The sequence below is a fragment of the Atractosteus spatula genome, chromosome 4 (genome assembly GCF_055471065.1).
Source record: "Atractosteus spatula isolate fAtrSpa1 chromosome 4, fAtrSpa1.hap1, whole genome shotgun sequence".
Taxonomy (NCBI): domain Eukaryota; kingdom Metazoa; phylum Chordata; class Actinopteri; order Semionotiformes; family Lepisosteidae; genus Atractosteus; species Atractosteus spatula.
In genome coordinates, this window is record NC_142709.1 from 25,339,134 (window position 1) to 25,350,732 (window position 11,599).

General features: G+C 31.6%; 1 protein-coding gene across 1 annotated transcript; it reads left to right on the forward strand.

Annotated features, from left to right (window-relative positions):
* The first annotated feature begins 553 nt into the window (after positions 1 to 553).
* On the forward strand, positions 554 to 6,701 carry slitrk5 (SLIT and NTRK like family member 5). The gene is made up of 2 exons (XM_088913336.1): positions 554 to 732; positions 2,651 to 6,701. Exon 2 carries the CDS (start codon positions 2,768 to 2,770, stop codon positions 5,369 to 5,371), a length of 2,604 nt encoding a protein of 867 aa, XP_088769462.1. The 5' UTR covers positions 554 to 732; positions 2,651 to 2,767; the 3' UTR covers positions 5,372 to 6,701.
* The last annotated feature ends 4,898 nt before the right edge of the window (positions 6,702 to 11,599 follow it).

The window sequence follows — 11,599 nt, forward strand, 5'->3', positions numbered from 1 at the left end:
CCTGATCAAGTCCACATATGTATAAATACGGTATTTAATAATTTTAAGTACAATTAAAAAGGTTCGAAATGCATTATCTTTATTAAAACATTTTTTTTTATTTTCGGTATTTTACAAAATGTAGCTTTTTATTTTTCGTTTTGACATATACATACTGTATATAAAACTATATATATTAAGAAGCAAATCATTGGAATGTTACTTGTAAGCTTCGCCGTGGTATGTTTTATTTTACTCATTAGTGCTCCGCTCAGCTTTTGCCTGAGACAGGAAAAATTAAGAAAGCATAAGCACAACGCGATGCAAGCCATACCACTCAGAACGTACTGGGGGTTGTATTCATTTTTTCACCATCTCGTCGTTGTTTTGAAAAAAAGAAGGCGGAATCAGTTTAAACCTATGAATGTGTTTTATGTGAATATCTGCACTTATATATTTCTGAAATAAAACCATTAAATTATATCTTCTTTGTGAATACTCGCCCCAGGGAAGCTTGATCTTTTCTGGGAAGCATTGCAAACTGCTTTGTGTGACTGGCCGTCACGTTGCCAACGTGAATGAGGCAGTTTGTGCAATCCATGCTTGAGTATACAGAGCTAAAAACCTCAGAAGCTGTACTTTTAAGGATTTTACAGTGGAGCTGCTGAAACCGTAGCAACTGCTTCTGATCCTTCACAGGGGGAAAAAATCCGGTATCGGTGCAATGTTGTGGCCTTTGAAAAGTCCAACCGGGTAAGTAATGAGTTCTTTTTACTGTTTACTTTAAAATTTAACCGAAACCAAGGGATTCTCTGTCTATGGTCCTGAAATAAATTCAAGCACAGATGCAGTGCAGGTGTTAAGTTGCTAAAGCTGTTTTAAAAGCTAAATGCTGCACGGCTTATTTTAAATGTTAAATATGTTGGGCATATTTAAAGCCATGAAAATAATCATATAACGTTTAAAAATATGAATTTTACAATTTAATTATCCATAACAACACCCATGTCTCGTTTTGGTACTCATTTGATACCACAAATCTTTGAATGCTGATACATTTTATGGAGGGGTTAAACATTCGGTTGTGTAAATGCTTTAGATATCAAGTGTCCACATAAATGTATTTAAAGAGTGTTACAGTGAACATATAATCACGTTTAAAAATGCAAAACGCGGTAACGAAAAATATAAAAACACACAATTAGAGCAAATTCCGATACATATTTGAAATTAGTGTATTCTAAAAAGAACAACTACTTGAGAGTTTACCAATACAGAAAGTAATGCAGTCTAATTGGGAGATTGGTTTCGTACATGGAATTTTAATAAGCCTTGCAATGAAGAAATTTCCCTGTTTTATGTTTCAGCATTAGGCTGGAATCATGCATCTATGAAATGATAAAACCGTGGTCACTTAAAGGGCATACTTTTTGTCCCTTTGATAGAAAAAAAGGTACCTGTGTGCAAAGTAATACATTGTTCTTCCTATGTCGAAAAAGACGTAACGAAAGGAGGCTAAATATAGATTTTTCCCCATCAAGATGAAATTTGGGTATTAAATCAATGACGTAGGTCATTCGTTTGTGCTTTTAATCAACTCAGGTCTTTTTGCCTGAAGGATGAAGAGCTCTGACAGTCGTCGCTGCTATAATCAGCACCTCCGACGGTTTTAACATTGGCGATGATCATTTTCCATGATGAATACTCTGATTATAGAGCTTTTAACAGGCCAATTTTACAAAATTTTGGAAGAAAGCGTTATGTCAGATATGGTTGATACAAAAGAGTTTATATTTACAGATCCTCTGAAATGCGGGGTAAGTAACGAAAGAAAACGTACATATCTTACATTCTGTGGTTAATTATAAAAAAAATATTTTTTTATTTTTTTCTATTTATCGTGTTTTATCGTTTTATTTCGTCTTCGGCTGTGGGTTGGTTACCTAGAACAGAATTATTACTTTTTTTTAAAGAACAAAGATAATTCGGGTATTTTAAATTAACATTTTATTTTTAAAAGAAAATTGTTCTGCGTTAATTATCTTTTTTGCCTGCTTTATGTAGAGATGCGTATATCTTGATAACCATTATTACTGTTTGGGGGGCATTATTGTATTGAAAATCATAATTTGATTTAAATAATACAAATGTACATAAATAACGTTTACTTTTCACATAGGGATTATATAGTTCCAACCAAAACTATGTTTCTGATAATAGATTTCATACTGCATATTTTTTTAAGGAAACACAAGTAGTTTCTGTTTTTACTCATGAGAGCCAGTATCTTGTGACTTTACAGAAATGTCTTAGTGGAGCCTGTGTTTGAAAACAAATTTTTGATAAGCATTTATATATTGTTCCGTGACAAGTATTTGTTTTTTTAATCTAATGATAACGATAAAGCTTACAGTAAAGGGCAATATGAGGTACAATGAACTGTATTGCATATAGCATCTGTATGTTTTTCTTTAATGGCAAAGTTCAATGTAATGTTTTTTAAACTTATTTTGCCATATTTTCTTAAAATATTGGTTTATGCTTCTCCATATTACATTTCAGTTATATAAAATGTAGCCCCTTTTGTTCAGTGTTAAAACTGCATTTACAATATACTGTATATCATTCTAAATTTGTATGATAAGGACATTTGTTTTTTATGTTTTTATAGAGTGAAAATTACTTCAGTTATTAAACAGAAAATACCTGGAATTATTTATTGTCTTTTTAGATGACGCTACGTTCAGCAACGGCACTACACTGAACTGGGACACCCATTTCTGTGAAAATGCATATCTGGATATTGAAAATCATCTTGTTGGCTGCTACATCTCTAAATGTTATAGAGATGTATGAGAATTATGGAGAAATTTGCCAAAAGCTCTGTTCTTGTGAAGAGAAAGATGGAATTTTAACAGTAAGCTGTGAAAACAGAGGAATTGTCAGACTTTCGGAAATAAGCCCAGTACATTTTTCTATGTATCATCTTCTGTTAACTGGAAATCTTCTAAAACGACTTTCCCCAAATGATTTTATCAATTACACTGGGGTTACAATTTTACATTTAGGAAACAATGATATTCAAGAAGTTGAAACTGGAGCTTTTAACGGACTCCAAGGATTAAAGAGATTGCATCTGAACAATAACAAAATAGAAATGATAAGGGATGATACATTTATTGGGCTTGAAAGTTTGGAGTATCTGCAGATTGATTACAATTATATAACAAACATTGAACCTAATGCCTTGAGCAAATTAAACCACTTGCAGGTACTTATTCTAAATGACAACTTGTTGTCTATTCTACCAGGTAACATTTTTCGATATGTTCCATTAACTCACCTTGACCTGAGGGGAAACAGACTTAAAATGTTACCTTATGTAGGTCTTTTGGAACACATGGACAAAGTTGTGGAATTACAGCTTGAAGAAAATCCTTGGAATTGTTCTTGTGAGCTAATTTCTTTGAAAGCTTGGCTGGAAAGCATTTCTTATTCAGCTTTAGTTGGGGAGGTTGTGTGTGAAACACCTTTCCGGCTTCATGGTAGAGATTTGGATGAGGTTTCAAAACAGGAACTATGCCCTAGAAGAGCAATTTCTGAATATGAAATGAGACCACAACCACCTTTGAGCACTATTGGATATTTTCATACCACACCGGCAGCTGTGACGGCTTCAGCTACATCATCAGCTGTTTTAAGATCTTCTTCAAAGCCCACAAAGGGTACTCGCCAACCAAACAAACCAAGAGCAAGGCCTACATCTCGCATTCCTTCAAACAATGCATACAATTATGGACCAATAATTGCTTATCAGACCAAATCGCCAGTGCCTTTGGAGTGTCCCACTGCCTGTACTTGTAATTTACAAATTTCTGATCTAGGACTCAATGTTAACTGCCAAGAAAGAAAGATTGAAAACATTGCTGATTTAAAACCCAAACCATACAATCCCAAAAAGATGTATCTTACAGGAAATTACATTGCCATGGTGAATAGATCTGATTTCACTGATGCTACTGGATTAGATTTACTTCACCTTGGAAACAACCGGATAGCTATCATACATGACAAAGCCTTTGGAGATTTAAAAAACTTGCGTAGGCTTTACCTGAATGGTAATTTAATTCAGCGTCTCACTGCAGAAATGTTTTATGGGCTACAGAGCCTACAATATTTGTATTTAGAATACAATGTGATAAGAGACATTGTATCAGGTACCTTTCAGTATGTACCAAATCTCCGTCTTCTTTTTCTCAATAACAACCTTCTGAAAACTTTACCTGGAGGCATATTTACAGGCCTGACTTTAAAAAGACTTAGCCTTCGAAGCAACCATTTCCACAATTTACCAGTAAGTGGTGTGTTAGATCAGCTCACATCATTAGTTCAAATTGATTTGCATGAAAACCCTTGGGATTGCACTTGTGATATAATTGGAATGAAGATCTGGCTGGAGCAGCTTAATACTGGTGCTGTTGTCAATGATGTGATCTGTGGGTCTCCAAAGAAAATGTCTGGTGAGGATATTCGGTCCATTTCATCTGATCTTCTTTGTCCGGATTACTCTGACATAATTGTTTCTACTCCTCCACCTTCTGAAGAACCACTTTCAGAAAGAGCCACCACTATAGAAACATCAATTAAATATAATACACCATCAAGCTCAGTACCTTTGTCTGTTCTAATTCTGAGCCTTCTGCTAGTGTTCATAATGTCCGTTTTTGTAGCTGCTGGGTTGTTTGTGGTTGTAATGAAAAGAAGAAAAAAGTCTCAAAATGACCGAACCAGCACTAATAACTCAGATGTGAGTTCTTTTAACCTGCAGTATAGCCTTTATAGTAACAGATCAGTTCCCAAAGTAAAAACCCCTGCTGGGCATGTGTATGAGTATATCCCACATCCACTGGGTCACATGTGCAAAAACCCAATTTACAGATCAAGAGAAGGGAATTCAGTTGAGGATTACAGAGACCTGCATGAGCTAAAAGTTACATATAGAAATAATATTGATGAAGAAAGAGACAGTCATTTAAGAAGTCCGACATATAGTGTGAGTACAATAGAACCAAGAGAAGAATCATCACCAGTACAAAATGCAGAGCATTTCTACAGAGGTATTCTAGAACCAGACAAACAGTCACCTTCTGGTAACAATATTGATTACAAGTATAGTGGCCCAGCTGCATATACATACACACCAAACTACGATTTAAGACGTCAATTTTTGCATCCAGAGAGGATAAGAGAGACTGTGCTGTACAGTACAACACCAAGTACTGTATATGTTGAGCCCAACAGAAATGAATATTTGGAACTCAAAGCTAAACTTCAAGCTGAGCCGGACTACCTCGAAGTTCTTGAGAAACAGACAACCTTCAGCCAGTTTTGAATTACAGATTTGTCTATACAGTATATAAAGCATTTTTTTCTCCTTAAATTATGATTTCAAATGGGGGTTAAAGTGCCTTGGCACAACAATAACCACCTTCAAAGACTACCAATATATGGGGTGTGCTGGACTGTTTTTTTTTAAATACATAATGTTACAGAACTTAATGTTTTCTTAACTGACAAATAGGTAAATTGATCGTAACTCATCAATGGACAATTTCAATTATATATTTTTTTATGTTTAAGATTAAGTTCACATTAACAGAAATGTAAAGGTAATTTTATCCAATTTTATCCAAGAACATTTTAAGGAATATTATCTTACATATATTGTGATTCACTGATGTTTACTGCTCACCACCTAATCATAACAATATAAACGGTGCATTGTTTGCACGAGGCATTTTCTTCTCTATTCCTTCAATAACAAAGGATGCTAAGTCTGTAAGTATAAATTTAAGGGTATACTTTTGTGAAATCTTCCATATACTATTGAAATTAATTATTAAATGATATTACTTGGTTTATATTTTATAATCCTAAATTAAAGGTTTTGTTTCTAGTACAGGATTATTTAGCTAGCAAAGCCAAAGTGGCTTCATTAAAAGTTGGCACACCCCAATGTCAACACAAGGCTCCATTTTAAAAATGTGTCTTTGTGTGCTTTCTGCACTTTTTGAAATAGGAGACTCAAAAGTCTTCAGAGTTCTATCTCAGACAAATCATAAGGAGTTTATATAATATATATACATATATATAAAGCTTCATAAACAATAAAAGTAATAATTAACTTGTGTAATACTGATATTTTAACGTAGCACCTATTTTTATACAAGCATCCTCAATTCTCTTACCTTCACTTTTTTTCTTTGATTGCTTTACACATATTGCACTGTATGACCAAATGCATATACAGTATGTCAACAGTATGGACGATGTTAGGTTTCTGTAAATATAGAAGGGGAAATAAACAGCCTGTTATTGCAGACAGAGCCATTTTACCAGGCAGCTAAAATGGAAGAAACATGGGAATAAGGGAATAAGGGATTTAGAAAATCTGTTTTATTCTATTGATTTGTGATTGCTCATCCACAACAATTTGTATTTGATGTTACTATTAATTTGGAAAGAAAAAAAGTTGTAACTGTACAATTCAATAGTTCATTATGACCCACAACTGACTCAGTATCCACACACAACAGGGAGTGAGGGTTCAGAAATGAAGATGTACAAAAGTATTGGTGTAACATCTGGCTACAAATGGTAAATGTATTTCAGCACATGTATTTTTTAATAATTTACCAATAATAAATAAATACATTTTAAAATAACTTCTCATTTAATTTAGTCTGTATTATTTAGATTAATTTTAGGTTATTTGTTATGGTTATTACACTATTCATTTTGATACTTTGAGTTACTTATTTTTGTCTTTTAAGGTTGACTTTTCTTCTTTTTAAAGTAAAGGAATTATTGAATTGTATTCATTGTTAATTACTGGTTTACATTTCAGAATCTGAAATTCAATATTCTATTTAAAGTGCAAGGTAACAGCACAGACAAAAGTAATTTTAGTTAAAAACTTACATATCCTAATGTCAACACAATGTACAGTATGTTGTGCATTTCTTTACTTTTTAAAATGGGAGATCCAAGGGGCTTTTATTAGGTATTTTATTTCATTGTTGTAGTTTATGTATGTATAGATAGGCATTGATGATTTTATTAATTCCTTGAAGATATATTTGATTACTTTATTCAGTTTGCTTACTGAATTATATATTTCTTTCTACACGGGTGATACAGTCAGTTTTATCAAGAAATAATAATTCCACATACTAAAGTCCTGGTACTCTGGAGGTTTTTAAGGATTCTGTCAGACATTTTCACACATGTACTCTATCTGTGCATGTTTGTGCCAGTTTCGCAAATCTTTGTGATTGTGTAATTCACTGTGTGAAATTCTTTATACATAACTGTAAGTCTTCATTTTGCTACAACTATCATATTAATTTTGCAGACAGCTGATCTGGAATTTCTCATTTAAAGAAAATTATTTTACAAATGTAATAATATTCAAAATTACTACAATTTTTGTGAAAGCTATATGCGAATTTATAAGCATTGTATAAAAATTGTCTAAAAAAGCCATAAGCTTTAATTTATTATAAATTAGCAAAAGCATGATACTTGTTTAAATTAATTTGGGGTATATTGAAGTTATGTCACCTTTGTTTCCCTGAATAACATTTAAATGAATCATTTAATATCTAATAATATTTATGCACATATCAAATGTATTGAAAATTATTGAAGGGATTCTGACCTGCTTTTGCTGTGTCCATATATATATATAATTGTTTTTATTATTATTAGTAGTAGTAGTAGTAGTAGTATTATCATCATCATCATTACCTGAGTCTGATTGTTTGTTACATATGAATGGAAAAAAATACAATACTTTAAACGGTTAGGCCACCTTAATTTTTAACACTGATATTTATAAAATAATTTCAAATGACCCGCACTATCAGTATATTACAATTAATAATGTATTATTTCATTTTCAAGAACACATAATATTATATATAACGCAGTATCATTTTCAACAAAACATCATATTGCTATCTGGATGATTACACAGTTATTTACAGAACATTTGCATTTTGTTGGAACTTTGTTGTATTAAGCTTTCTTTATAAATATTTATATGAATGAAATGTATTTAGGAAGAGAGTGCATTCAATCTTTATAAGTTTTACAGCAAATTCAATCATTTACATTTTCAGTGCTGCAATATTTTGATGTCTATTTTTATGTCTTGAGATGCATTCATTTGTGAATGATCATGGAAAACATGGATTTGTGTTGACAGTGTATCAGACAATACAGAAAATGTATAATGTTTATAAGTAGGAAGTTACATTATAAAAAGGATGTTAGATTATATAAAAATGAAGGCATCTACAAAACTTGTCTCAATACATGTAATCATAATCATTTTAGTTAATTTTTGTAGGAGGGAATTTGTATGAGAATTTTAATGAAGGGAGACTTTGCCACACAAAAACATCTGCATACACAGTTCTTTCTAAACAAAATTATAAACTTTGACAATTACAAGCTGTGCACGTTTATTTCTTGTTTCTTGCTGTAGGATTTAAAATAAGTTTTAGACTTTTTAAAACAATTTTAAGAGTCTTTTTTTTCAGAATGATCTTAAAGTATGCAATTACAAAAAGGAAAACTGAAAAATTTCATTGAGATTATTATACTACATTTTGAAAGAATTCAATATCTTTATTTTGAAGCTTCCTCTGTGTTTGTCTATTTTTACCTTTGTTTATCTGTTACATTTTGTACGTTTATTTATTTTTTAACATTTTATATTACACTGCAGTAACTTTGTCACTTGATAAATGGCAACAACGGTATTAGTGACTCCTGAGCCATACCTCAGGATGTCTGTCCAAAAAGAGCAGTTTGATGTATTGCTTCCTTGAGTGTTTAAAGTAATTTAAGTGTATCTCTGCACTATGATTTACGTCATCCTTCTGGTGCGGGCACAAAGCTACTCAAATCCAAGTTACTTCCATTGTTAACACAGAAGTCAAGTGGAGATTCTTATTCAGCCTTAATTTTTTAATGTAGTGTATTTGTTTTTTTTTAAATTATATCCAGTGTTGTAATCCCGTTTTAAAAGTTAACATATTTCTAGTTAATCAAAACTAATCAGTTGTTACATTTACACTGAAAACAATAAGTGGTCTTGACCATGTTAACCTGGCTGGATCTGAAATTTTAACTTATATGTGTTGGCCTAAAATTTACTATTTCCTGAAATACTTTTTTAAATTGATTTTTAATGAAATAGTGATACACATAAAAAAACACACATCCATTGTTTCACACATACTTTTTTTGTTGGTGACAGAATTCATTATATTGAATACTGTGCTTTGCATATAATTGGAACAATCTTAAATTCAGTAAAGTTATTGAAGATTGTCATGTCACCTAACCTTCACAAGATGACAATGTGATATTGTACAATTTTGATGGAGATTCTTTGCTTTTCCAAGAACAGAGTTACAAAATTGAGTCACATATTTTGCTGTTAGCAGTGAGACGGCAATATCCTATTATTGTACACCAAGATTGTTGCTGACCTTGCCTGAGGTACTGTATATTCATATGAAAGTATGTATGTGTGTGATAGAATATGTGTGTATGTGAACATCTTATATTGGAGCTTCCTTTATATAAACAAAGTTCTAAAAAATTAATGTTAATTAAATGAGTTATTTTCACCATTTTCCTATAATTTTATAAATTAGCATAGATAAGAGCTTGCTGCTGTTTTTAGTATGTTTCTTAAAAAAAAGAGAATAGAACAGGGTCAGTGCATTTTAAGATGCTGTTGATGAGCATAAGTAATGAAACAAATCTAATTGCCTGTTATATCCACAAGCTATGATGCCTTAATATGAATAAAGTGTTACAAATATTATTATAGTATGTTCAATAATTGATAATTTTTTTACTTTTATGTATCAGTATTTTTTCTAGTTGTTATATTAGAAATATTTTGTTCACCTTTATTCCTGAATGAGAATAATGAAAATACATTTCTAAATTGAAATAATGGAATATTTTAAATATAAGATATCAAAATAATATTGTTTATTTTTGTGAAAGGTCTTTTGTAAATATTTTATCTTTGAATTTAAATATTTCAATTTTTAAAGGTTTTGGATTAAACTTTAATACAAATGCATCTTCCTTTAGCTACAACATGAATTTATATATATAACATAAATTACAACTAATTCAATGCATCTTAAAGTTATTTGTTCATTTAATATAAATCAGTGTCACCTGTTTCCTATGCATAAGCACAGAACAAAGTAATGTAAAATGATTTTTGTAATTTATGTCTTTATGTGATTATTTTTAATCACAAGAAGCTGCACAAATATGCTACAGAACAAATATGAACAGTGAAAGCAAATTTTAATGTATATAGCATCAGCCCTATTATCGGCTATATTAAAAACAATCTACTTTGAATTATTATGTGGAAAGAAAATACAAAATGGTGAACACAACAATGACAGGTCAGAAGTGCTGGAAAATAGATAAGAAGGAAACAGACTTTGAGAAAAAATATATTTAATATACCTTCACCTGATTCATTATATTGCACTGGATTGTGGATTGTGATGTGCAGACTTCAGTCATTATCAAAGTTAATATCCATGCTCAAATATACCTTAGCCAAAATGATATACTTTAAAAGGATCACAGCTAATGATCTGTCAGGCCAGATATCACTCCACTACTTTTTCAATGTTGAACTTTCTCCTTTCTTAAAATTTAGCTTACACGAATTGCCACATATTCTATGGAGATTCTTCCATAGAATTTCAACATCCATATTTCAACATAAAATTGAGAGAAAACTAACACAAAACAATATTAATGCACAGTGTATCACTGTCTTATTAAAAACTATATACTTAGTGCTCACCCTTGAATGTGGGTTACATGTTTTATTATGTATAATTCTGTCTTATACAGTATGTTTATGTGAATATGCAAGTGTGTCAGTGCAGACCTGTGTGGAGATTAGTTGCTCTATAAATACACCATAATGGTTTACAGGTAATATCCAAAAAGTGTGCTAAAACAAAGGTGTTTGGGATATCATGTCAATATCTAAGCATAATTATGTCTTCATTTATAGTTCTGTAAACAACATTCTTCTGGAGACTATATCTTGGTTTGCATGTGTGAACTACTACATTTGGACAGAAAAAGTGTTATGCATTACACCAAAAAAAACATTATATAGCCTTCAAAAGAAACAGCTTACTAGTGTGTGCAAAAATTACAAATTGCAAATCACAAGTCACAAATTTGTTATCGGGAAACCATAGTTTTGCAGAAGGTATGCTAAATGTTATTTTAAAAAAACAAGACAGATGTATTAATTGGGCTAATGCACATTTGTTATCAAGAGGGTTGATCAAGAGAGGTTGGGGGTGTTTTTTTTATGAAAAGTCACAGGCTTATAGTATATGTGCCCAATGTGTGCTCTTCCTCTTGTGGAGCCTAGACAAGCATATGCCTCTTCACTAGTCTCTGAACTCATGTTACATGTTATCCCTGCTTATCCCTTAGATGTTGAATGTGACTAAATTCTGGTGAATACTGCATCCATAGC

Coding starts and splice junctions, on each gene's coding strand:
- slitrk5 (XM_088913336.1), top strand. CDS start 2,768: ATGCATATCTGGATATTGAAAATCATCTTGTTGGCTGCTACATCTCTA.